Here is a 26,875-nt window from a genome sequence, read left to right on the forward strand (position 1 = left end):
AAAATACGATAAAACTTACCTGGGATGGCAGTAGAATGAACTTGGTAAACACTTCAATTTGAGCAAAACACTAGTTTCTCCTTCACTTGGATTCTTGTCTTGATGAACTTTAACGGGTTTCTTACACTTGATTCACTTGGTTTGATGAGTTTTTTTGAACACTAATATCTCTTGAATTCTTGTGGGAGAAATGTAGAGAGATGTTCTAGAGAGAGTGGAGTGAAAGAGAAATGAAATAAAAAATGAAACTTGGTGCCTTATTAATAATCACCAAACTGCCCCGACCAACATTTTACGGACCAACATACGGTCCGTATAAATTATATCGACCGTATGTCCGGACGTAAATTTGGTCGGTAGAGGCGTGCTAACTCCGGGGTCGATTATACTGGCGAACATACGGTCCGTATGTTTTATACGGCCATATGTTTGGCCGTATAATGCCCGATTATGCCGAACTCGTTCTCGTCGACTCGTTTGATCTCCAATCCTTATGGAACCTTCTTGACACTTGTTTATCACCTCATTAACAATCTAAGGGACGTTATAGCTCTTCTCCAAAGCATCATTAAATCGTCATTAAGTTGTTACTCGTAAATATCTTCCGATACTTATCGTATGCCTTGCCTTCTCTTGGCAAACTTTCTCGTCTAACATCGAATGTCTTTGAGATCTTACTTAGGGTCATCAAATGTCATTCTTTACTTATTGAAATACCATATACTTCGTGCTCTTCGTTAGTCTATTCACTGTGCATCAACGGAAAATTTTTCGAGGTGTAACAGTAACTCTATTCTAAAAGAACTAAAATCCTATTTTACCATAATTATAAATTTACCATAAATAACTATTACAATTATACTAGAATAGGGTTCCTACCGACCTAAGGGTTTTACCGACACACCGACGTGTCCGGACCAACTGGTCCGGTTACATTCGGTCTCAATATAAGCGCAATAATATGTATTTTTAGTCATCTACATATCCAAGAGTTGAGAACACTAAAAGTTAGCAGGACTAATTGCTCTATGCATTTTCTGTGAAATTATTTGCAAGAAAAACATGACAATTGAAACTTCATTTTGGAGGAGCGGGGAACGGGTTAGGACTTGGGAACAAGAAAAGAGGAGTATTAATATTTCAACCTACAGATCTTATTATGTGGTAGATTTTCACTAATATAGTTAAGCTAAAATGTTTATTGGCCCGTTGAAACGTTAGGGTCCCCTTTAATAAGCTTTTCACGTATCTATTTTATCTGCTCGAGTAATTAAAACTTGTAAGTAGTATATATATATATATATGAAATTAAAAAAAAAATCAGTTTTCTAAATTTTAAAGTACGAAATACGTATTGATTTGCTAGATTTTTGTCATTTTTTATTTTGAATTACAAAAATAGATGAATTTAGTAAATTAAAAAATTCAAAGTGGTTCATTAAATATTGAACCATTTTCTAACGCTAATTGACATGTGACGGTTGAAGACGTTATATACTAGTTCAGTGAAATTACTATTAAGGTTGATCGAAGTTTGTTGGTTGGGTGGTGAGCATGATTCAAGGATCGATTTCACTCTAAATTCCTCCTCAATCGGGATACCAATTAAATGTTCATACTTTAACTGATTTACTGCTAGCTATTTTTACGACATGAAGAAAGTCAAGTCAGCTACGATATATGATAACGCAGTTTACTTTGGGATTTTCAAAAATAAAAAATAAAAAATAAAGATAGTAGGGAAATTATAATTATGATTATATGAAATATGAAAGGATATGAAGAATAAAATTACAGCCGTTGGGATTCAAACAGCTAGCGGTGATGCAAGAGTACATGAAGAGCTCACGACAACGACAAAACAGAAATACGTAGTTAGTACCTGACGTTAACCTTGACCATGTCTTGCATTAATAACGTTTGGGTTGGGTAGGAAGATGGCCGTTACATAGTACTCCTCCCTTTTTTGTTACAAGAAGATTCGGCTATAGCTAACTATGGAGTAGTATTTATTTATTACCTAATTTTTACTGTATTTTAGAAAATCAGCAAGAGTTATTCATATTTATAACAATAAAATTGGTTAATAATAATTTTAATCAATAGAAATAAGAATTTATGATATATAAACTGACATTTCAAAAAAAAAAAAACATAATACACTATTAATACTTTTTTTGCGGTTATAGGATATTATTACTTGATTTTTCTAGTTATCATATCATGCTTGCTATGGAGAGTTGTAGATCAACGTAAAGTTCTGGTATTAAAAACTTACGATAAAGTTTCATATAAAAATATTTACACAATTATGTGATTTATTAAATAATTACATATGGAGAGTTGTAGATCAACGTAAAGTTCTGGTATTAAAAACTTACGATAAAGTTTCATATAAAAATATTTACACAATTATGTGATTTATTAAATAATTACATATATATCTTTTAATAAGTGTTAATTGATAATATGCTAAAATTGGTCAACCTGTTATCACAAATAAAAATTCAATAATAATATATTTTTTTTTAATTATATTATCAGTATATAAAACTTAAATTCAAAAGTTATTCTCTTGTTGTGCACAACAATAAGTTTATTGATTTTAAATTTTAATTTCTTAAAGATACCGAGTTCTTTAACTAATAATATGTACATATTTATTTTAAAATAAATATAAAATTTGAACCAAAATTACTTAGTTCGGGTCTTCGGAATGCTCCCCCTAAACTCTACCGATAAATGATTAAGTAAATCACCCTCCAACAGCACGGTCACCAAAATCATACATTTGATCTGTTTTTGTTTCTTTCTTCTTCATCTCATCACGAATTCTTTTCTCACCCATCACCATTCATAACATAAACTGTGAGTACAATTTTGTGGGTCAATCTTTTTCCTTTCTAGCATTTAATTAGTAAGGTACCAATAATTCTCAATAGCTTACTATATACTGTAATTAACTCTATGCTATTTATTAAAAGCCTTCAATGTGGGTGCCGACATAGTCGCTAAAAAAGACTAAATGCATTTTTTTTTTCTGTTTTAACGGCATGCTAAATCCATATTAGTGTACTACTAATAACAGCATTAAATTAGAGACCTTTTATTTCCAAGAAATTCCTTTTTCTTGTTAGAAGAATACCGTTGGAGCTCTTTATTTTTCAAATTCCCAAAATTCTCGGCCCTGAATCCAACAGCTAAATTCTCTCACTGTTTATTATATCATAGAGAAAAGTAGCTATTTTGCAACTGACCATCTAAATCTAACTCTTTTCTCTTTAATTTACTGATACTCTCCACTGTTTTTTCAGATAAAAAAACTCTCTTTCCAGTCTGGGCTTTTTCAACTTCAAGAATTGAGCTTGACTATCGTGAGTTCTTTGTTTTTTTCCCTTTATTTCATCTATATGTTATGTGATACACAAGCCTAGCCGTTTGTATATTTCTTTTTTTTATGTTATTGATAACCGTGATGTTCGAGCTAGAAATTCTTTGAGATAACAGTAAAAAACAAACCTGAACTGTTGCTCGAGTTTCACACCCAAACTATAAGTTGTTTCCTTTTTTTTTTACCTCAATTATCATCATCTGTATATTAAACACACCTCACTTGTCCTCTTTTCCTACTTGAACTTCGGTGATTGTTCAAGTAGGAAAATGGAACTTATACGACCCCCTTCAACGAAAAATTATACTGCTTATACACGCTTAAAATTATTTTTATATATATAGTAGATGTTAAATCCTTTGGATTCTTCGTGTATTTACTTCTTTATATTCTGACCCTTAGTTAAAATCCAGGCTCCGCCACTGGTTGGGGTGTGAAACTAGCGGAAAAAATGATATTTGGTGTGTGTTTTTTATAATTAACTCTTATTCTTTTTGTTTATGTTCTTTAAAAATCTCGTGTGAAGTCTGAAGAATGCTATTTCGCTTGTCATTTGAAGTATGTGGGCGTGAAATTAATAATGCTCTGCTTTTACATGTCATTATCGATATGGTTCCATGCTTTTGGCATCACAAAATTTGGTTGTTTTTCCTATGAATGCAATTATAGGTGTTACTTAACAAGGCCCCGTTGTTAATGGCACAAAAAGAGGGTATTTTGTGGGTGTACATCAGTGGTACCTAATGCTTTTTAGCATAGAATTCCATCTCTTTCATTGAATAAAGGAAGAACAATTCAACTTTTGCTTTTACTTTATTTTGAATCTTTTTTTTGCTTTCTGGGGATCACTTTAAAATGTGGGGATCACTTCTTCCTTTTTTCTTTTTTTTTTTCTTTTTTTTCCCTTTGACACTCTTTAGCATCACACTTCCTTAGTGTAGTATACTTTCTTTATTTGAAATTGAAAGAAGCTGTCCAACAAAACATAATGTCCAATGAATAATGCACAAAATTTGTTGCTGTACTTGCTCTGCTAGTAGCTCCGTAACTGCACCTAGCAGTATTTCCAATTTTACTTTTCCACATTGAAAAGGTCTTGATTGATATCTGAGTCGATTTGATTTGCTTAAATAATGAAGCTTCAACTTTTTGAGTGATGCTACATTTGTTTTACATATACAATATCAAATCTTTATTATCTTGCACAAATATATTATCTTTACATGCCTAAATTTGTGATTCTGGTAGCTTTTTATAAGTGGGCATCTTTTTTAAGACTATTCCTACTCCATTTATTAATCGCAATGCATCTTCCCTCCAATTATACACATAAACAACTTGGTGAACATGTTTGAAATTTCCTTAAGGACATCGAATCAATTATGTCCAAGAGAAAAATCTAGAGCAAAAACTTATCCAACAACAACAACAATATACCCAGTGTAATCCCACAAGTGGGGTCTGGGGAGGTAAGATGATGTACGCAGACCACCTTACCTCTACCTTTAGAGCAAAAACCTATCCAAAAAATAAAAAATCTAGAGCTTTAGCCCTGTTCTCAGAGATTGAAGTTTCGATTGTTTATATTTTTTTCATGAGTTTTCAGTAACTAAAAAAGACCCCCACCACCCATTTCTCTTTTTGTATTTTTGTCAGGAAGCTGGGAATTTATGCTTCACTGTTTCTCTCTCAACTGCTTTATCCAATTGAAGAAGTTGGTATAAATCCATGTTTAGCGAAAGAAATTTTACTAGGATATAGTTTTCAAGTTTTATGCTCTTGCTTTATAGTGAACAGCTTATAAAAAAAATTAAAAAGTAATTGGCACCTTGCTTTTTAGTGGGCTACACTAAAAAATAATGACTTTATTGCCAAAAGGACTTTAGACCAAAGTATGCAATAAATCGTCTCTCCACCACTTTCAAAATCTGTCTTCAGTAGTTCAATCTGTATCTTTCATGATCCATTTTCAATATGAAGAGCTCTCAGTTTTGAACAACATAGCTCTCAGATCCCTTTCATGCATATCATATAGGTAAGTTAACTTGTGTGCCATATATTTAGAACTAAAAGTCAACAAGAGGCATAATCTTGGTTTGTTCTTTCTTTCATATTAACCAATGAATTTCCTGTAATGGCATTCTGAGATAGAGCTCTTCCATTCTCATTACTTCTTTAGCTGATACGACTTCTGGATTATATAGTTTTATTGCACTGTGCTAAATCTTTTTATCTTCCTTTCGCAGTGGCTAATTTTGTTTAATGTTCTTCAAAAGTGGCCAAGCAGAGAGGCAAGAAGTGAAGGGCTTTTGCATTTTTGCCAGCCAGATGAGTAAAAACATAATGAAGCTCCAGCGTTTACTGGCAGCTGTTGCTTTTCTTGTTCCCCTGGTATCAATTTTTCCTCGAGCTATAGCTGATCTTGATTCCGATAGACAGGCTCTACTCGACTTTGTAGACTCCGTCCCTCATATCCGAAAAATCAACTGGAATTTTTCTCTCCCTATTTGCAATTCTTGGGCTGGTATAACGTGTAACAAAGATGGAACGAGAGTCGTTGCAATCCATCTCCCCGCTGTTGGACTTTTGGTCCTATACCAGAAAATAGTATAGGCAAGTTAGATGCTCTTAAAGTCCTTAGTCTAAGAACCAATTATCTAAATGGAAGTGTTCCTTCTGATCTCCTTTCAATTCCTTCTCTCCGATATGTCTACCTTCAGCATAATAACTTCTCTGGTGATATTCCTGTTTCATTATCTCCTCGACTTGGTGTACTAGACCTCTCCTTTAACTCTTTTACTGGAGAAATTCCACTCACAATCAAGAACTTGACGCGATTATCTGTGTTGAACCTACAGTTCAATTCATTAACAGGAGAAATCCCTAGCCTCGACACCCTCAGGTTAAATAACCTGAATTTGAGTCACAATATGCTTAATGGCTCGGTTCCATACTCCCTCCAGAAATTTCCACTTTCATCATTCGCAGGAAACGCTCATTTATGCGGGACCCCTCTAATTAGCTGTTCCTTGAGTCCATCACCTTCTCCAGCAGCTGATGGCTCTGTAATCCCTGAAAAACACAAGGCTGTCCACTCTAAGAAACTAAGTACCGGGATCATCGTTGCCATTGCAGTTGTGGCTTCTTCGTTAATGCTTCTCCTAGTTTTAGTAATCTCCTTCTGCTGCTTGAAAAAGAAAGTAAGTCATAGCACTAGCATAATTAAAGAGAAGGTGGCTACTGGGGGAAGGAGTGAGAAATCCGGGGACTTTGGAAGTGGCGTGCCGGATGCTGAGAAAAACAAGTTAGTGTTCTTTGAAGGTTGCTCTTACAGCTTCAATCTGGAGGATCTTCTTAGAGCTTCTGCTGAGGTTCTTGGTAAAGGAAGTTATGGAACGGCTTACAAAGCTGTCTTGGATGAGGCAACAATTGTGGTAGTTAAGCGGCTGAGAGAAGTAGGAGTTGCTAAAAAGGAATTTGAACAGCATATGGAGATTGTTGGAAGGGCTGGAAGGCACCCTAACATTGTCCCACTCCGCGCATATTATTATTCCAAGGATGAGAAACTTCTGGTTAACGAATACATGCCTGTTGGTAGCTTGTCAGCAGCCTTGCACGGTATACTGTGCTAATCTGTGATTTTTATTGCACTAATTGTTGTGATCATCAGTAATGAATCATATTTTAGGATTTGTTTTTAGGGCTCTTTTCATTTTTGACAAGTCCGCCGAAATTAGTTACGGGTGCTAGCTAAAATATACAAAACCTATGCATTATATGTATATTTATGTATATTATATATAGAGTTTATGTATACAATATGCATATTTATACTTAATATGCAAAACTTATAGATTCGCTGACTATTATTCCTTTGAGTGATACAAAAATGTAATTATCCCTTATTTTTTACGCCATCTTGATAATGAATGACAGGTAATAGAGGTATTGGAAGAACTCCACTAGATTGGGATACAAGATTGAAGATAGCTCTGGGATCAGCAAAAGGAATTTCCCATATCCACACGGAAGGTGGTGTGAAATTTACTCATGGGAACATCAAATCCTCCAATGTACTACTCACAAGAGATCTAGATGGCTGCATTTCTGATTTTGGCTTAACACCTCTGATGAACTACATATCATATAAGTACAGGTGTGCTGGTTACCGCGCTCCAGAAGTGATTGAAACACGGAAAGGGACACAAAAATCCGATGTCTATAGCTTCGGAGTGCTGCTACTTGAGATGCTGACAGGAAAATCCCCTCTCCCGTTATCAGGGCAGGATGAGGTAGTCGATTTGCCTAGGTGGGTGCGTTCGGTTGTTAGAGAGGAATGGACTGCTGAAGTTTTCGACGTAGAGCTGTTGAAGTATCAGAATATTGAAGAAGAGATGGTGCAGATGCTTCAGATTGGACTCAGTTGTGTAGCAAAGGTACCTGATATGAGACCCGCGATGGGAGAAGTGGTTAGGATGATTGAAGAAATACGACAACAAGAAGGGGAGACGACGAGGACTTCCTCGGAGGACAACAGGTCTAAGGACTCTAATGCACAAACCCCTGAATGAATAATGCAGTTTTAAGTAATTTATTTAGCTTTTGATTCTAGATTAAGTTAAGAATGCAATTTATCTCCATTGCCACCTTTTGCATGTTCCTGGATATATAAGTGTTTTTTATCCTTCATGTTATATCCTAAAAGTCTCTTGAATTTCACCAGTAAAAACATCCACCTGATTTGTGATGAAAGTATATGCAACCATAGTCTATGATACTCCAGAATTGGTATTGTTGAGAGATAATCATCTTCCTCATGATTTGGAGAGAAACAAACAAAGATAAAAAAGAACAAAATAATTTAACTTCTTAGGAGTATAAAAAAAAAAAAAAGATTAAAAAATTAAAAGATATAGGGCAAACTTGTACATTTAGGATTACAAATAGTTTTACAATGGCATGTACATTCGGCCTGGTTTTGGCGCCAAAAACCGGAAAATAGAATAATTCACCGATTCGATCAGTCATTTTGCAAAAGTACTTTTTTTAAATCGACAAATGCGGTTGGTTTATTATTTAAAATAATTAAATTTTAATTTTCAAGACTAACATTTACAACACAAAATATATGTCAAATTATTTTTTTTGCAACAAATCTTAATGCGAGTGTCTAAATGAAATTTGCATTAGCCCTTTTATTTATGCATGTTCCCTCTAGACACTCGAATTACCGTCTCAATTCATCCTATTTCATCAGATCCGGGATGTGATATGGTTCCGAAGGATGAACCGGATATGGACAGTTCCAATAAGATTTCATTCTTGAACAAAAATTCATTTTTTGATTTATTTCATCCATTCCATGACCGAACAGGGGAGGATACACGTTACACTACGATTTTGAATCGAAGAGAGATTTCAAGAAATGACAGATTTATTCACCTTATCAATAACCGAGGGATCTGGTGTATCATAAGGGATTTGCCTTTTCTATTGATTCTATGGATTGGATCAAAAACAATTCTTGAATGAGGCCAGGGATGAATCGAAAAAGAAATCTTTATTGGTTCTACCTCCTATTTTTTATGAAGAGAATGAATCTTTTTCTCGAAGGATCAGAAAAAAATGGGTCCGGATCTCCTGGAACATATAATAAAATGTTCCTATTAAATCCTTTCTGTATAATTTTTTTTAAGAACACTGATGTGCGTGTTCTGAACGTCCATTATGTAAGGAAGTTAAACACTTAAAATATGTCACCTCTTTTACTTATATGAATTTTCCTCAATAAGCCTTAAAATTTTAGGCTTATTCCAATTGAGGTTGATGTGTTACTTAAAGGAGATGACATGTTTTATGTGATTAATTTAGCTACCTAATAGATGCTTGAGAATATGCGCAAAAGTGTTTTCCAAAATTTGACCGTAATTTTCCAATAGGAACACTTTATTGTGTTTATGTGCTCAATTAAAACAAGCCTAAGTGATACGATCCGACTTGGGTTCATATGAAATAAACAACACAAATACGCAGAATTAAAGATAGGGGAGAAATCAAGGGATGCAAATTGAAGAAATGGGGATAAGAATAGAGGAATAGAAGCAAGACCCAATCAGGATTGAATTTATGGGCAAACTTCGATATATGAAATCCAAACTCTCTCAATTGAATCAGCCTAAGAGAACCTATACTATTTGAAATTCAAAGAAGAGCAATCCAAATGAATCCACAAATGAACAACTCTAAATGAGATCAATGGAAAAGGGTTCATAGCCAACAAAGGAATCCACCAATGATGAACTATCACTAACACTAATCACTAGATTAGCAAGAGATACTAAACTACCAAACAAACTATCACTCATATGAGTATCTCTTCAATCATTTAAAACTTCTTAAATGAAATAATAAGTGTAGTATTTATACTACTATGCTAAAGAAGACTAGGCTTGCTATTACAAAAATACCCTTAATGAAGTAAGGGTCTTATTTGATCTTCTTCATGGATGATGGCTTGACTTTAAAGAATAGCCTCTTTGCATAAACAATCACCTTCCGGCCTTTAACTACCCAAGCTTGCAATTGTAGCCACATATCAAACATTTGGGCTTCTTTAAGAAGCAAGCTTTTGGCCTTGGGCTCTTGGTCTCTTGAACTCTCACTCCATGCTATCTTTCATAGCTTGATGGCCCTCCAATGGCTCTCTTCAAGTGCTTCCATAGTTTCATTCTCCATGAACATTGCTTCTAAACCTTGAAAGTCCTTGTCTCAGCTTCTAGTATAAGTCCTTGGAGAACTTTGAGAAATTGAGCCCCTCGATATCGTATCATTATCCCTTTCTTGAAAAGAATTCGTCCTTGAATCCGTACCTTGCAAGACATAGAAGAGTATGAGTACATATCCTCTCATAAAACAAACAAGGTAATCATCATTAGACAAACGATAATACCTTAAGTAAGCATAACATGCAATTCCAACACACTAAATGACTCACTCTTATGATATAACCAAGCATCACAAGGATCTAGAAAAAGTATATGTCCAAATAATGCCCAAGACACTTGGCCATTCACGACATTTTGACCAAAGGGTAAATCAAAGGAACCAATGCATTTAGAAACAAAAACACAGAAGTTCTCATTGGCCCTAGCTTTCAAGAAGCACATATATACCCTTAAGTCAAGAAACACGCGATATCCCTCATGGCTAAGTGCAATATCACAAACGAGACCAATTTAGATCAAGAAACTATTCATTGCAGTAGCCCATCTCAATAAAGGATTCACTTCCAAGTTAACATCGGGGTCAAATACAAAGGTATTCCCCACACTATTTTGCTCACATCCTTCATGCAAGCACAAACTGAAATCAAGTAATAACACTAGTAAAGGATCACAAGAATGACTAGAAGTGTTATTACCGTACTCATCACACAAAGAATTTACCTCTATTTATGTGATAGAGTTTGACTAGACACAGTGTTTAAGAAAGAGAGACTTTTGAAACTTGTGGTTTAAAACAAACCATAGATATTTGTATGTCTGTAAACCATTTCATTAAGAGTAAAAGAGGAAGTTTGGAGTTAAATTATTTCCAAAATATAGAAATGTATCATTCTTTTTGGGACAGACTTAAAAGGAACGTGTATCACATAAATTGAGACAACCACCATTGATAATTTAAAATATCTAAAAGACATATAAAATAATTGGGATCAAAGAATAACTCGTTTGACTCTCGAAAAGCGAAAAGTGTCAAACAAATTGAGACGGAGGGAGTATCCAAATAGAAGTTGGATCAAATTTTCTAAAAAAAAAAAAAAAGTTGTTGATCTTTTGGCACTATATATATGGCAATTTGGGGAAGAGTTAGTTATGCTAAAAGCACCAACTCACGAAAGCCGTTATTCATCATTCCTTGGATAACACAGCAATGTCTCTTTCCATGCATTCTCCGCAAAATTTTCATCTTCCCTTTTCTCTTCTCATTACCATTTTCGCGATTAGCAGAGACTTCCGCTTCCGTTGGTCCCAAAGGTAAAAGAAAAAAGAAAAAGAGACAGTCTACTTTTTTTTTCTTTTTCTGATTCTCTTTCTTGTAAATACTACAGAAAATAGAATTATCTGATATCCTCAAAAATTCTTGTTACAATGAAAAATTATTTGGGTTATAGTTACCTTTTAGAGGGGTTTATATTTCCATGTTCTTCTGTTTCTGTGTATAGGGTATATATGAGTTACAATATAATTTCCCTGCATGACCATGCATTGTGAATGAACATATTGCCCTTTATCGTCATTCGTCAATATACTTTAATATCTTTATATTGCCCATGCAAATTATTAAAGCGAAGGATGAACATTGGTTTTATGAATGAAATTTGCCCATTGATCAGACACATCCAAGAAAAAGGATTTCCCCAACAACACCCCCCGCCCCGCCCTCCCTCCCTCCCTCTTTTAACGTGGGTGTGTGAATTGAATACTATTTATCTTGTTGAATTAGAAACTAAAACTTTAGTCATTGACTCATTTGTTGATCAGGTTAAGCGATCTTGGAAAATTTAGGAGATAATTTTGATTGATTACAAAGAGTGCAAATTGAGAGGTTACCGGTTCTCAACTGCATTTTGAAGTTTTGAACTTCTCTTGAGCTGATTAGTAGCTTACTGGATTTATATGTTGAATCTTTTATTGAGCCCAATCTGATAAAAGCAAGTAATCTTTGGTGTATATAGACAGACATACATTAAACATAGAAGAACGTGATTCAAGGCTTTGATCAAAGTTCCCAGCTAGAAATTGGTTTTTTTTTTTTTTTTCCTCTCGTCGTCTATATTGTGGTTTATTATATGTATTTGCACATTAATATCTATGACAGAATTTTATTCAACACTGAACAAGCATGACTTCTGATTTACTGACAGGATTTCCTACTTGTAGGGCACTGTATATTGTAGTTCTTTCACCAGGGTTCGGTTGCCCACCCCCTCATGGGGCAGTGCTGGACTAAGGTAATGTATGAAAAGAGGTCATTCCAATTTCATTCCGATATTTGTTAAGTCTTTTTCTTTTCTCTGTTTGAATGGCTGTTATATTTGTTTAGTCTCATCCTTGTCTGTCGCTTCTTTTTTGGCTCTCGTCACTATCAACAAGAAATGTGTGCACGCGCGCGTATGTGTCTGTGTGTGTTTATCTTTAACACTTTGTGGGCTTTAAACTTCAGGTGACTAACACATCATTTAAATGGTTAAGGTCCAACTTAGCAAAATCACCTTGTTCTTATAACAGCTTTGCCTCATTTTTGTACTAGTAACTAGACCAGTAAATCCCTTGAAGAAACACACTTGTGAACACTGAGCACCAAATTATCTTTTGTAACTCCTAGGCAAGCCCTAAATGTTGAAATTCCACAAAATTTCATTATATGGAATTACATTTCTTCCCATCTGTGTAAGCCTTGATGTGCAGGATTACCTAAAATATGTACGTGCTGGTGAGAGACTGAGAAGTAGCTCTGGTAGATTAGTTGAGATGCGTGCAAGCTGACTTGGACACTACCATTATTTGAATTTAAAAGGAAAAAGGGGAGTGCCAAGTAACATATCTTTGATGGATTTGAAGATATTTGTCACCAGATAAATTAATTCTCCTAAAGTGCTTATAGATTCTATGCTTGTGTTTGTTCCATCTTGACTTCTAAATCCAATTAAGATATTGAATACTCTTCTGGTCTTTTTAGATACTTATTCTAGATTGTATTATCCATCCATAATCGACGATATCCAATTGAAAGAAGTACACAACTCTTTGCTGGACAATTCTTTCACTTGCATTTACATTCCAAGGATATGAGCTACTTGATACATCATATGTAAGACAACAGAATCGTGGAATCGTCTCTTTTAGATTTGCAATGGTTTCCACATGTCTATCTCTGCTGCTCCTTTTAGCAGTTCATCTCTTTTTTCTGCCTTTCTTCCCTGGCATAGGGGAGGAGGAAGGAGGTTCTTTGTATGTGTTCAGTTGGAAAATGACTTGCCTTAATTGGAATCTCTTCACTTATTTCTTAGAGTAATGGTCTAACCCTTCTTTCTCAATCTAACCCCCCACCCCCCCACCCTTTTTTTTTTTTTTTTGTGGTATTATTCAGAAGGAAAAAATATAATTAGGATAACTGTCTTTGTGTTGATGATTCATAATCTGTTACTTAGATTTGTGATTCTTGCAGGTATGCAGTCAAGAGAGCAATGATGTCCCTCCCACTTTTGATATTGCTGGTGGAAATGTTTGCCTTGTGAAATCAATGGACAAGTGGGAAGAAAAGATGTCTGAAGCCAATGACAGTGGCAAGATTGTAAGTTCCCTTATCGATTTTGGCTTTCTGCTTTTTTCTCTGTTCTTTTCCTATTACATATCCAGATACATGCTATAGCTTAGTCATAGCAGCACAAAATCTTGTATTAAAATTTCACTAGCATGATGTTTCATCTGTATATCTTCCTGACACAAGTATATATTATACACAACCTGCAAATATGTCAAAATCAGATAACCCTCCTTTTTTTTCCCTTTTATACTGGTTAGTTGTGCATTTTTTGTTGTGAATATCTTTCTCTCGTCAAATAACACTTTTCCTTACTTCTTTCTCTTCCAACAGGCGGTGGTAAATTTCAGTGCGTCATGGTGTAACCCTTGTAGAGCAGCAGCACCAGGCTATCATGAACTTGCTGATAAATACACTTCAATGATATTTTTAACCGTGGACGTGGATGAGTTAGCTGTAAATTCCAGTTCCTTCTACTCATTGCCTTTTATTTGCATGAACTCAGTTTATCAAATCTTTAGTTATGAATCTATGACACCTACTATGCTGTTTTTTTTTTTTTTTTTTTTCATATTACAACTATTTGAAAAGGTATGTACTTGTTATAGCCATCTTCTCTAAACCCATAAACATTGGCAAATTTCTAACTATTGGTCGTGGCTTGATGCAGGAGTTAAGTACTTCGTGGGACATAAAAGCTACTCCAACATTCGTTTTCTTTAGAGATGGCCGTCAAGTGGACAAAGTAGTAGGTGGCAACAAGCAAGAGCTCCAAAAGAAGTTGAAGAATCTCGCAGAGTCTACAAGGTCCCCGGGTTGACATGCTGTGGCTTCGCTGCAGTAGGAAAAATATGAACGCGAAAATGCTATTCTAAAATTCTGGTTTTGTCACTTTAATTTTGCGATTTACTGCTGCAACATCATTTCGTGTTTCTATGCATATTAAGAAAAGTACTGGGATATAAGGAAGTACAATTTGCAGCTTGGAAAACAAATTCTTAAGGGGATACATCTTAGTTGTGTTACCCCAAACACGAGAAAGTAAATGGCGACGTACAGTTATTACTTATCATCAATCTATGGTTTAGTCTCCTGTATATAAGAAATCTGAAATTATATGTGATACAAACCCAAAATAAGAACATACTACTGCTGGCATATTTTCTTTTTCATAATTCCGGCAATACGGGCAGAGATCCCTACAGAAACAGACTCAAATCGAGGTTCTACCGTGGTACGAAATGTTGTATCAGGAGAAGACAAATGATTTGATGTCTCAACAAAGTCTGACTCTAGCCAGTGGACATGACATAGTTATGAAGTGGCAAATCGAATTAGGATACGCATTGTCCGTTGACAAAGTAATGGCACAGGATGAGGGCAAGGATGTGGGGATGATGAAATAATATGGGAGTGACTTCAACAAAGCATGTTCGACGCACAACACCAAACTATAGGAGATTATGTTTTCATTATTGATGTCACTCATTTATATACCACCCAAGTAAATTGATGTCACAATATAGACACTTCTTATACAATACTTCCTCATGTTGCAGGAAGGTAAGACAAACATAAAGTTGTAAACCCTTGGTAGGGTTCTTGTACAAGCAAGTATTTCCAACATAGTTACTTATCCACTGTCAGTAGAGAACAACATCATAGAACATTCATTATAGCCTACAATGACTGTAGTGACCCAAGAAGTAAATAGCAGGGGAATAAGAAAAAGCTCCGACACCTCGGAAACCATAGTAGGGTTAAGAGAGAGAGAGAGCAAGCGTGATGATTAATTATTCTGCAGGCATGCAAACTGCTGGCCTCACATAACTGAAACCCTTGAATGGGTTCTCACCAGATTTTGGACTAGCAGCAGGAGAATCTAGCAAAGGCATGCTGGTCCATTGCTCCTCAAAATTGGCAATACACAGCTTCCCCGAAACTTGGGGACAGAAACTTGGCTGAATTCCTCGAGCATCTAACTTCTTCCAATTGATAGACCTGAACCATTTGTGACTCTTTATCTCATCAATACCTCTTGACCCACAGCCAAGGCGCTTGCTTGCTTCCTTATGTAGCAGCTGAAGAAATACAAACACATAAGAATCCTCTAGTATCCACTTTCCAAGTTCTTAATATCAGTAACTATATGAGAAATATAATATAGCCTGGTGAATGGTATTATTTCGTTAGTTGATACATAACACTATCTAAGCAGTAGGGGCTTTCATATCATCCTAGCTTTATATCCAAAGTAGCATATACATAACTAACGTAAGTGAGACGTAGCAGCTCAGGTGAGGTTTGGTTTTTTGCCAAGCTTAAGTACAAAGGATAGCTAGTAAAATCATGGCAGCAGCACTATTTTGATGAAAATGAAGCCCTCCAAAGAAAAATTCACTTCTCATACTCTAATAAACTAACTGGCTCATAGAGATCTACTTCAGAGCTTTACTTTTGTTTGCAACTTATCTCGATCTTTTAAGCAAATTTATTCATCTATGATACCTTTCCAATTTTCTGGGAAAAGAAAATATGACCCTACTTCTTAGTAGAAATAATTGCTTCATCTATGGTATAAAAAACAAACATATAAATAATAACATAAATCTTCAGTGACATGCAATCTGAAGCATTTATAAAGGGACCATCAAGACAAATAGTGTCTTCTATCTTATCAAAACAAAAAACAATTAGTATCTAGTATTTGAATATTTGTCAGTAACACAGTAACCACTTTCATATCTTAGAAAGAAAATGTAGCTTACCCCTTTCAACAATGAATGTGCATCACTAGACAAAAATGCTGGCAGCTTAATCTTATCCTTTATGATCTTCTGTTGAACTTTCTGTCTATTCCCAACAAATGGAGGCTGAAAAAATGCACATGAGGAAAATATTAGGTTAATGAAATACAGCTTATGAAAAGATAAACATAAGAAGGATGTCATGTTATGTGGGTAATATAGATTCTTATGAAGTCATAGAAGAAAACTTAAGTTAAGCCAGACAATTGCATTAGTGTACAATAGAATAGACAACAAAAGTTACACAATATATGCAAGGATCAAGTGCAAAGAGAGTAGAAAATTGCACGATGATCTGGCATCCAACAGATTGATGTTATATCTGGTCAACTCCAAATTTCAGATGATTAGTCAATGAGAATAAGGGTAAGAACTGTGTACACTCTACCCTCCCCAGACCCCACTTTGTGGGATTTCAATGGGTATGTATGTATGTTGTTGTTGTTGTTGTTGTTGGGTCGAGAATAGGCCAATGATTTCCCGGTCTTTTAACAAACTGATGACCTAAGCTTTATATTTTAACTACTACTGCAACCAACTGAAGGAATTCAAAATTCAGGGCAACTTATTAACCAAAATGACAGACCTTTCCCGTCAGCATCTCATATAACAGAACTCCCACGCTCCACCAGTCTGCAGCCTTATCATGACCTTTCCCAAGAATAATTTCGGGTGCCATATATTCAATTGTTCCGCACAAAGAGTTGGATCTCGCGTTCTCATCGAATTGCTTAGCAAGGCCAAAATCAGTCAGCACTACCTGCAGCAAACATATTACATACGCAAAAGGTCAATGGAGGACTACCGAGAATCTATGTTGCTCGGACTCTTCAAAAATATTGACGGGTGTGTGTCGGACACTCCAAAAGTAGTGCATTTTTGGAGAATCCGACACGGGTGCGGCAACGAAAGTGAAGAGTCCGCGCAACTTAGCCGAGAATGATTCCAGATCCTTGTGAAACAAAGAGAACAAAGTTTCTTTGAGTTATCAACTATAGAACTAAAAACTAGTCTATGGTCTTTCCATGGAAATTAAAAGGAAGTAACTACAAACCATCAACAAACAGTGTCAGGTAAATTCAGGGAGTTGGGAGAAAGGGGATATCTTACATGCCCATCAGCATCCAAAAGGATATTTTCTGGTTTAAGGTCCCTGTGCATTATCCCATTAGAATGGAGGTGAGAAACAGCAGAAACAATCTCAGCAGTGTAGATACGTGCCAAATCCTCCCTGAAAAGAAGCAAGTTAGCTAGTTGCTTGAACCACAATATTCCTAGTTTTATAAGAAGGGGTATTTATCAAGCTACCTGAATAGGCCTTGCCTATGGAGTTGAAAGAAAAGGTGTCCGCCGTTAACAAAGTCAAGCACAAGGTATAGTCTGTATTTGGTCTGCATTAACAGGAAATAGATAAAAAGAAATCAATAATACTTAGAAGTGTCATATAATGTAACCTAATCAGATACGTATTAAGGAAACAAAGGGTGAAGTTCACACAGCTAAGAACCAAGTTTGAGGATTTAAATTCCTCCTCATAGTGGGCTGGAGTTGCATAAAATGTATGCAAGTCCAAACAGCTGTTATAAGGATCAATTTACATATAATTGTAGCAAAGCCTCACCTGGAAAGAGTATCTGAGCTGCACAATAAATGGATGATCTATTTTTGTCAATACATCCCTCTCCGTTTTCATGTACTCAGTGTGATCTTTCTCCAAAATCTTATCCTTCCGCATAACCTTCATTGCAAGAATTTCAGAAGTCCCAATCTTCCTCACCTGATAAACTTTTCCAAATGCACCTTGGCCAACAACCTTTAAGACTTCGAAATCATCAAGTCCGACAGACCTTGGGGTAGTAACATCAGCATGAACACCACTTTTATCAGTAACAGCAGTATCGAAAGTAGCTTCCTCAAGATGATCTTTGGTCTCTCCACTATCTCCCTCGACAAGCTCCAGCAAGTGCTCATTCTCACGGAGTGTGAGTTTGCTAAGCTTCAGCGATTGACTGACATAGTTTGTCGGACCAACAAAGGAATGAGAGCGGCTATAAATTACCGCTGGTTCTTCATATATGAATCCATTTGTTTCTGACACTGCAACGTTCTCAGAGCTCAAAACTGGAGCTGGAGCAGGACCAAATACGTCCGAGAAATCCAAATCAATATCATCCAGTGATATGACTTTAGGGTGTTGCAATGGGAGCAGCACGTGGTTGTGGAAAGGCTTCCCAGTTGGTTGTGAAATTTTAGCAGAAACCATTTTACCCAAGAGTAAGACAAGGAGGGAGAGAGTATAGTAGATCAACCCCAACTTCCGCACGGCTACGAGAGAACTACCCTTGAAGGTCCCTTAACGACAGCCTTGAAAAGAAGGAAATTCTCAAATGCAACAAGTGTTCCAAAAAATCGGGGGAATAGGCAGGCGAGAATCCAGAAAAGAGAGTTCTTCTCGTTTCCCGCTTTACAGGAAAGAGTGTCTTCAGCAGTGCTTCTCGAATTCATGAAGAACATGCAAACGAGGTGGTGTTTATTAAGCCAAATACCCTGGAATTTTAGAAGAAAATTATCAGCATATATAGAGAACCAGAACAAGATTGACTAGAAACCTAACATTTAAAAAAACTCACAGGATGTTAAGAAAATGAACATAATGGGAAGGGAATCAAATGAAAGTAGAGACAATCAGTAGTAAGCAGAGCTTTCACTTGTTCAAACTAGGTAGGAAAAGAGACAGCTTTAATCTTCATTTGTAAAAAAGGGAAGAGATAAAAATTAAACCACCCCTGGCGTCTGTACAAAATAGAAGAACTATCAATGATTCAGACTTAGTTAAATGCAAATGTCATTATTTTTTTATGCAAGACGAACCCTTCAACTGGGAGATAAGTTCCAACATCCATTGTCAAAACTATTTTAAGCGAATTAAACCTACCTATGCTCATAGCTTGCCCGTTTGGCCATGGATAGCTTTCACTTTTTTTCGGAATATTATTCCGCAAAACTGTTTGGACATAGAATTCTTACAATCTCCTGGAATTCAACTTCTTTCTCGAATTCGAAAAACTCAAAAAAGTTGTTTTCACAATTTTCACTCCAAATCACTCACAAAAATTCAAAAACAACTCCAATTTTATTCATGTCCAAACACAACTCTAATTTCCAAATTTCATTTTCAACTTGAAAACAAATAGTACTACTTTTTCCCAAATTTCACAATTCTTATGTCCACACGCTCACTCAATATGATCAACCAAAAAAGTTTAAATGGTACCAATTGACTAGCTGATCTGATCTCAGTTCACACTTTAGCACACAACACAAACCCTTAAACCAATAGAAATCTCATCCTACAACTCCTGATTCCCAACCTGAAACACTACTTCTGAATAGAAATATCGTTTCAAAATGTATCTAAGTTCAAATTTAATTTAAGATTACAAAAAAAGAGCATAAGGGGTCGTTTGGTACGTGGGGATAAGGTGGGATATCACACCTTATCCCATCAAACTTGGGATTATTTTATCCCACCTCCGAGGTGCGATAAATTAGTCCAAGGATCATAATAATTTCAGGATAACTTAGTCCGCAAACCAACGGACCCCTAAATATCGTAATAGATGATCAATTCCACCAAAAAATTCAACTTTAACAAATCAATCACTACAAACACAAGAAAATCAATAGCTCAAATACATCAATATACAAAAATACTCATGCATCATCTATAAAACAGTTAAAAAAAAAAAAAAAAAACAATCCAACTCCATGAAGTCCTAACAGTATTAACTTAATATGTAATGAAAAGGAAAAAAAAAAGATAGGAAATTTACCTGAATGAAATTGCAGAGAGAAGAGAAATAGAAAGAAGAGGTATTTATATATGATCTGTGTCGTGTGGCCGCTTATAACCAACTTTGAACTGAAATTTAACTTAGTTAAAATGTGTTTTTATGTCGTGGGTTACGTGGCACGTTTTGAGTGGCTATTAATAATAATTGCTAGCTTTGAATCCTAGTCAAAACAGGCTTGCTTGTAAATACATTATTTTTCTTTTTTTGTGTTTGGAAAACGTTAGCGGTATGCCAACTCAACAATGGATTAGTTTAGTTCTTCACGGAAGGTTAGAGTCTAATTACTTTAACACCCTCGGCTCAGTTATCCAGGAATCTTTTTTATTTGATGTAGGAAGATTAATGTAAGATTATTCGCGTTTGAATTTGTGGCATATTCCAATCCCCAAAAAGCATAACTTTTTCTATGTACCTATACGAAAAGAAAGAATAACCTTCTCTGCTCGATCGGTTTCAATTTATGTGATATTTTTGCTTTTTAAAAGTTAATTTAATTAAATTTTAAAGTTAAATTAGATTCGATTAACTCATTATTTGAAGATTAAAATTTATTGAAAATTACATGAAAAGTGTTATAAGTTGAAATTTTTTTCATATCATTTTGACGAAAAAATAAATCTTAAAATGTTGATCAAAGCTCATGCAGTTTGAATTTCGGGAGATAAATTATCACATAAACTGGGACGGAGGGAATATTTTCTATCTACTTGTTTTTAAGTGGAAATAGAAAGTACAAAATTTGCTTTTCTTTTCAGAAATTTTTACTTTCCGTTTTATAACAAATTGTGCTTGTTCTGTAAGACAGTTTCTTTTGTGTTTTAGGAAAGAACTCCAACAATTTTCTAGGACAGCACTGAAGTATTAGGCGTCATGTTTTTATTTTTTGTGAATTTTTCATCTTTGAGAATCAAAATGGTTTGGATGAATAATTTGTTCGCCATTTGTATCTAATAGCCTTAAAATTTGGATGAAGAATATGTTTTCCTTCCATTTTAGGTTATAGGTATTTTCTCCCTCTTATCTTAAGATCCAATGATTGAATAATTGATCCAAATAGTTTGTCTATGTGATTTTTGAAATAGTATTTGCATAAATTAAAATTTAGAACGTCCGTTTTGTAAAAAAGTACGAAGTTGAATAGATATTTTAAGAAGATGGATTACTCATTAACTAAAATTTTTGATTTCTTTTTGACAAAGATTTGCAGAACTTAAGCCAGTTTGGTTTTTTTTTTTTTTATTTCTTTTGCATTTTGGGACTTGGGTAAATTAGAAGTAAAGGGGAAAAAAAAGTCATTTAATGTAATATAAAAAAAACACGCTTTTTTACTTTTGGGTAATTAGAATTATAGAAGAAAAAAGATTTAGAATAATATAAAAATGAAAGTTAAAAGGTTGCTTTAGAAAATAAAAGCAAAAAAAAAAACACAAAGCTGACATTTTCGATCTCAAGAATGCCTTGAGAAAATAAACATAGTCACTGTTCCTAAGATCAATGATTGAATAATTGATCTTAATGCAATGTTTTTCCAATAGTAAGAATATATTTTCAAAATTATATACATAATATATCGAGATTTAGTCGAGTGATAGATATTTGCAAAATTTTAAGATAAATTTGCCTAGTGTGTGTATATATAAAAAAAAAAACAAGTGCAAATTAGTTCTCGCTATGTGGGGGTTTAGGAGAATCTTCTACAAATTTAATCCAAGAGATTGAATAGCTAATCCTTTACTGCCTCTATCCAGAGGGAAAAGAAAAAGGAAAGAAAAGAAAAAAAGAAAAAAGTGGGAGAAACAAATGGTACACAATGACTCAAAAGTAGGCATATTTTGTTAATTCTTTTTCTTGTCGTCTTTGCGTCCAAATTCACCGAATCACTCATCTTAGCGGCCAATAAAATGGAGGGCGAAAAAAGCATTGGCCCATGCAGGTCTCGAACCTGCGACCTTCGCGTTATTAGCACGACGCTCTAACCAACTGAGCTAATGGGCCTTGTTGAGAGACAGTATACATATCCTTTATTTTAGTATCTAATGCACTACTTATTGATCGCTTTCAATTCTTGAATTCAAGAGCTGGAGCTAGCATGGACAGAATTCCAGATGAGACTATCTTAGTCACTGCACTGAAAAGAAGCAGCAGCCTTGACAAGCAGACCAAACAACGCGAAAGGAGCAGAGAAGAACGGGCTATGATCGCTTTCCAATGTGTACACATGTTGTGGTTGCCATTTTCTGATCATTGCATCTTGTTGCTCCGGCTTCAACATTCGATCATTCGTTGCTCGTATGTATATTCGAGGCACACTGTCCGCGCCCTCTCCTTCTTTAAATCGAGCACTTTGTAACGCTTGAATTGGCCCTGGACGCAACAGCATTGCCGCTAACGTTGAGTCCTAAGCCAGAAAAAATCAAAATATCATTACATGAAGAAGAAAAAAAATGTCATCAAGTGTGACAAAGACCAATTAAAGGGGTCATTTGGTTTAAGAGATAAGGAATTATATATAATTCTGGGATTAAATTTGAGATTAGAGCTTATCCAAAGATTTACTAGGATTTTTAATTACGGGATTAGCAATTTCAGGATTTGTTATTCCATAATTATTGTTAACTTCTCTTGTTCGGATTCTTCAAAAATGTTCAACATGCGTTCAATATCCTACGTAAGAAATTTTGGATAATCCAACACGAACGATCTTTAACATTTTGGAGAGTTGGAGCAACATAGTTTCAACCACACTCCATGTGCATAACAATCTCAGAATTAGTAATTTGGGGATAAAGCGCCAAAATGACGATTATAGCTCTTCCCCAAAACCCTTCTCTCCCAAATCTTTTAAGAAAGCCAAGGTTTTGTTTTAAATTAAAAGTTTAGGTCACTTTATCTAGTTTAAAGCAAACATATACTATATATATTATACACTATTTATCCCATTTGTAGTGTAATGAAACAAGCATCTACAAATAAAAATATATTAACTTGCTTAATAAATATGAAAGCTATTTTAATGGATTTAATTACCTCAAGTGGGCTCATTTGGTAAATCAATTTCCGTTGTAAACTTTGCTTAACAACCACACTGGTTGGAGGCTTTTCGGGTCCTAATCGGAACTCCATGTCGTATACATCACCAAATTCTCCAAATTCTGATAAATCGGGGACTCCCTGCAGTTACAACAAATATTATAAAACGTCAAGTTGAGTTTTATAATGTTTCTGAATAAACTGGCAGAACAATTATTGTAGCTGAATAATTATAAACGATAGCCCTGCTTCGTGGGATGCATATAAACATCAATTAGCCTGAATAATCTAATGTAGCTAGCTGTATAATTTTTAGATTAGGTGTTGATAAAATAAAGAGAAATTCATATCACCCAATCTAAGAATTTAATAATTGAGCTAATTGCCTGACGGAATTGTGGTTACATGATGATTAAACACTACTATTTGAATAACAAGACATAATTAATGTAACGCCAGAGTAGCAGTTTTAAGTTCCAAACACATGTCTAGCTACAGAACCTTATGTTGTATGAAAAAGTATAAAATAAATTCTACTCTTAAGATTAGACTTTAAAATATGTTTTAAAACGTCATAATAAAAGAATTGGTTGACTCTCTAAAGCAAGGATAGATTCAAGATTGGAGAAAATTATTGGTTATAGAACTTCTTATTGTTTGACTCTCTTTTTTTTTTTTTTTTTTATCAAGTAACTATACGCACTATATATATCTCCGCTTCATATTATATGTCTCTTAAAATTTTTCCACATTTCTTAGCAAATATTTAGTAATAGCTTAATCATAAAAGTATTTATCTAAATTAATATATCTTTTTTAAACTTCTCAATTAATATTTCACTAATTGGAGCAGTAAGAATTAACTCTAAAAATTAATAAATACTTCTCTTTTAAAAAAAATAAAAAATTATACTAGTAATATATCTTTGTAACAAATTCAATTTGTGCTTGTTTTGATTCTCACGGACAAGTTTATCTCACTGCGACGCCCCCATACCCTTTTCTTTGTTTTTACTCTTGAAGACAAAATAACATGTCTTTTAGCTAGCTAAGAAAATCCATTGAAACCTCGAAGATCACCCATCAACACGTATGCAAATGTAATACGTATCAAATAAAACATGTTTTCCATTTAAGGAAAGAAGGTAGCAACTTACATCTTGAACATCTTGTTCAGACACAAAACCAGTTCTCAACATGGTTGCTGCCATATACACTGCCCCCTTTACTTTCTTTGGGAATTTGTGGGTTGCATCCGTCACACTCAGTCCTCCGGCGCTATGTCCTACCAATATTACCTATATACACAATAAACAAACACAATATATAACATCATGCTTCCATCACTACTAGGTAATGTTACCATAAGAAGTAGTATCATCTCTATATTCGGAAGCACTAAGCTTATTATTTTGCCTTTAGTAGGAAGTTTTTATAACCATACAAATGTTATGGAATTGGTGGCGGAGCTATCCAAGACTAATTTCCACTAAGAAGATTTAAAATATGAAGAAGTGAACATATGAAGAAGTCAAATAGAATTCAATATCTAGCTGTTATATATACATAAAAATAATTTTATCATTTTCTGCAAAGATATTTGAATAAACCTGCCCCTTAACTCCACCCATTGAGTACTTATGGTAGTTAAAAGTGTCATTTTTAAAGAAAAACTTCAAGGGATCTAATCAAATTATGTCACATAAATTGGAATAAAACAAGAAGTATAAACAAAAGAGGAGGGTGGAGAAATCAAGGACCTGTTCATCATTAGGCAAAGATGACAAAAGATCAACAAGAGGCTTGTTATAGTCATCAAAGGAAAGGATTGTGTTTGGGTCAGATGGATCGATGCCAGCACCTTTAAGGTCAAGAGAAGTCACTTTATAGCCAGAATTCTCCATAAGAGACCTCATTTTGTACCAGCACCACCCTCCTCCTCCAACCCCATGGATTAGAACGAAGTGAACTCGTTCCATCTTCGTGTCTGCACACTCTTCTCCCATCAGTTTGGCTCTAAAATATGATGAACTACGTGGGAAAATAGACCTTCTTTACTTGATTTGAAGCAAAAAAAAATTGTATATATCTTCAAGCTAAGCTACCCTATACGTCAGTCATCTTTCTTTTTCTTATCTTTGGGGAAGATATTAATTTATAGTTGGAAAAGTTGTTTTGCTGTTTGTCAATATATATAGTTGAGATAGTCTCCCATAGTCATGATATAGTACAATATTTCCACAACGTTGCTTCGTGTCCGAATGAAACTACTTTTATTTGTCTTGAAGTAGAATGTTGAATGTTGAAATTTTCTATTATTTCATTTTATATTATTCTTTTTTCAATATGCTCTCCCTGTTATAGGTAAATTGTCACGTTTTTATTTTACACGCTCCTTAAGAAATTAGAAATGAAAAGCGAATAAATATACACACTATTTAAAAACAAGGCTATGCTAATCTTATTCATATTTGAATAATTGTATTATATCAACCAAATAACTTCTATGCTATGTAATCATATTTGCTACTTTCAAAATCATAAGGACAAAATGGGACAAAATTAATTAATTTCATCTTAATTTTATAAAATGACAAGTATTTTTAATAATCTTGACAATATGGAACGGAGGAAGTAATAACTTGGATTCTGCGTATTTAGAAAACTTGATTAAGAACTCCTCCCTCTGTCTCAAATTATCTGTTGTTTTTATGGTTGTTTTACACACCCCTTAAGAAATAGAGTATTAATTAAGAGGGGTATTTGACTAACTTTACCCTTATTTATGTCAAAGAGCTTGTTTGGTCAAGCGATTAAAAGCTGCTTATTTTGAAGAGTGTTTTTTTTTTTTTTTGTCAAATTACTTTTGGTGAAAAACAGTTTGTGTTTGACTAATTCATTTGAAAAATGCTTTTGATAAGCAGATTGTGTTTCGCTAATCTTTTTAAAAAAACGCTTTTGAGTATCAAATTATAAAAAATGACATGTATCATGCGCTTTTACTATTAAGACTATTTTATAGAGAAAAACTATTTAAAATATCTATTATGAAAGACTTCAGCTAAAATTTGTACTCACTACAAGAAAAAACATATTTGGCAACAAAATTTTTTTGGCTGCTATAGATTGATTATTGTTGCAAAAAATACTTTTGGCAACAAATTTTTTTTTTGTTGCATGAACTTTTCCCAATTAAAAAACGCTTTTGTTGCCAAAAATGGTTTTTGCAACAATAATTAATAATGACAACAAAATTAAATTATTTGGCAACAAAAAGTTCATTTGCAACAATAAAACTAAGTTGTTGCCAAATAGTAAATTTTTTTATTTAAGTAGTATTTTATTCAATTAGATAGAATAAAAAAGTACATATTAAAATTCTAATCAATATAATACATAGATAAATCAAAGAAAATATTAAATACAATTATTAATATTTTTAGTATATTAAAAAAATATCAAAAAAT

The 26,875-nt window shown here is 34.4% G+C and overlaps 3 protein-coding genes, 1 non-coding gene and 1 pseudogene across 7 annotated transcripts; 2 read left to right on the top strand and 3 right to left on the bottom strand.

Moving 5' to 3' along the window:
* The first annotated feature begins 4,957 nt into the window (after positions 1-4,957).
* Positions 4,958-8,095, top strand: LOC132052984 (probable inactive receptor kinase At5g58300; annotated as a pseudogene).
* A 3,189-nt stretch (positions 8,096-11,284) lies between these two features.
* Positions 11,285-14,786, top strand: LOC132053012 (thioredoxin H4-1-like). Of its 2 annotated transcripts, none has more exons than XM_059444795.1 (5): positions 11,285-11,427; positions 12,318-12,404; positions 13,622-13,747; positions 14,051-14,173; positions 14,388-14,786. In XM_059444795.1, exons 2-5 carry the CDS (start codon positions 12,384-12,386, stop codon positions 14,535-14,537), a joined length of 420 nt encoding a protein of 139 aa, XP_059300778.1. In that variant the 5' UTR covers positions 11,285-11,427; positions 12,318-12,383; the 3' UTR covers positions 14,538-14,786. The 2 variants fall into 2 exon arrangements, with proteins under 2 accessions (XP_059300778.1, XP_059300770.1); XM_059444787.1 differs by having other exon boundaries at positions 12,334-12,404.
* Positions 14,787-15,169: 383 nt separating this feature from the next.
* On the bottom strand, positions 15,170-20,422 carry LOC132052993 (serine/threonine-protein kinase AtPK2/AtPK19-like). 3 transcript variants are annotated; one of them, XM_059444766.1, is made up of 7 exons: positions 20,358-20,422; positions 18,146-19,071; positions 17,833-17,915; positions 17,635-17,755; positions 17,111-17,284; positions 16,486-16,590; positions 15,170-15,798 (listed from the first exon to the last, which is right to left on the bottom strand). In XM_059444766.1, the coding sequence occupies exons 2-7, from the start codon at positions 18,785-18,787 to the stop codon at positions 15,511-15,513; spliced, it is 1,413 nt and encodes a 470-aa protein (XP_059300749.1). In that variant the 5' UTR covers positions 18,788-19,071; positions 20,358-20,422; the 3' UTR covers positions 15,170-15,510. The 3 variants fall into 3 exon arrangements, with proteins under 3 accessions (XP_059300749.1, XP_059300757.1, XP_059300741.1); XM_059444774.1 differs by lacking the exon at positions 20,358-20,422 and having other exon boundaries at positions 15,170-15,306; positions 15,468-15,798; positions 18,146-19,453; XM_059444758.1 differs by lacking the exon at positions 20,358-20,422 and having other exon boundaries at positions 18,146-19,453.
* Positions 20,423-22,152: 1,730 nt separating this feature from the next.
* Positions 22,153-25,600, bottom strand: LOC132053024 (methylesterase 17-like). Its single transcript, XM_059444807.1, has 4 exons — positions 25,169-25,600; positions 24,566-24,706; positions 23,406-23,549; positions 22,153-22,776 (listed from the first exon to the last, which is right to left on the bottom strand). The coding sequence occupies exons 1-4, from the start codon at positions 25,412-25,414 to the stop codon at positions 22,495-22,497; spliced, it is 813 nt and encodes a 270-aa protein (XP_059300790.1). The 5' UTR covers positions 25,415-25,600; the 3' UTR covers positions 22,153-22,494.
* On the bottom strand, positions 22,300-22,373 carry TRNAI-AAU (transfer RNA isoleucine (anticodon AAU)). The gene has a single exon. It is a non-coding gene; the product is annotated as a tRNA-Ile (tRNA).
* Positions 25,601-26,875: the final 1,275 nt, after the last annotated feature.

The sequence above is a fragment of the Lycium ferocissimum genome, chromosome 1 (genome assembly GCF_029784015.1).
Source record: "Lycium ferocissimum isolate CSIRO_LF1 chromosome 1, AGI_CSIRO_Lferr_CH_V1, whole genome shotgun sequence".
NCBI lineage: Eukaryota > Viridiplantae > Streptophyta > Magnoliopsida > Solanales > Solanaceae > Lycium > Lycium ferocissimum.

Bases quoted from the DNA above. Each gene is read 5' to 3' on its own strand.
- LOC132053012 (XM_059444795.1), top strand. From the start codon at position 12,384: ATGGGGCAGTGCTGGACTAAG. The intron at 12,405-13,621 runs GTAATGTATGAA...TGATTCTTGCAG, and splicing joins TGGGGCAGTGCTGGACTAAG to GTATGCAGTCAAGAGAGCAA. The intron at 14,174-14,387 runs GTAAATTCCAGT...GGCTTGATGCAG, and splicing joins TGGACGTGGATGAGTTAGCT to GAGTTAAGTACTTCGTGGGA.
- LOC132052993 (XM_059444766.1), bottom strand. From the start codon at position 18,787: ATGGTTTCTGCTAAAATTTCACAACCAACTGGGAAGCCTTTCCACAAC. The intron at 16,591-17,110 runs GTCTGTCATTTT...GCATTTTTTCAG, and splicing joins ATGAGATGCTGACGGGAAAG to CCTCCATTTGTTGGGAATAG. The intron at 15,799-16,485 runs GTAAGCTACATT...GTATTTCTTCAG, and splicing joins CACATTCATTGTTGAAAGGG to CTGCTACATAAGGAAGCAAG.
- LOC132053024 (XM_059444807.1), bottom strand. From the start codon at position 25,414: ATGGGAGAAGAGTGTGCAGACACGAAGATGGAACGAGTTCACTTCGTT. The intron at 24,707-25,168 runs GTCCTTGATTTC...TTGTGTATATAG, and splicing joins CTTTGCCTAATGATGAACAG to GTAATATTGGTAGGACATAG. The intron at 23,550-24,565 runs GTAAGTTGCTAC...TTGTAACTGCAG, and splicing joins CTGAACAAGATGTTCAAGAT to GGAGTCCCCGATTTATCAGA.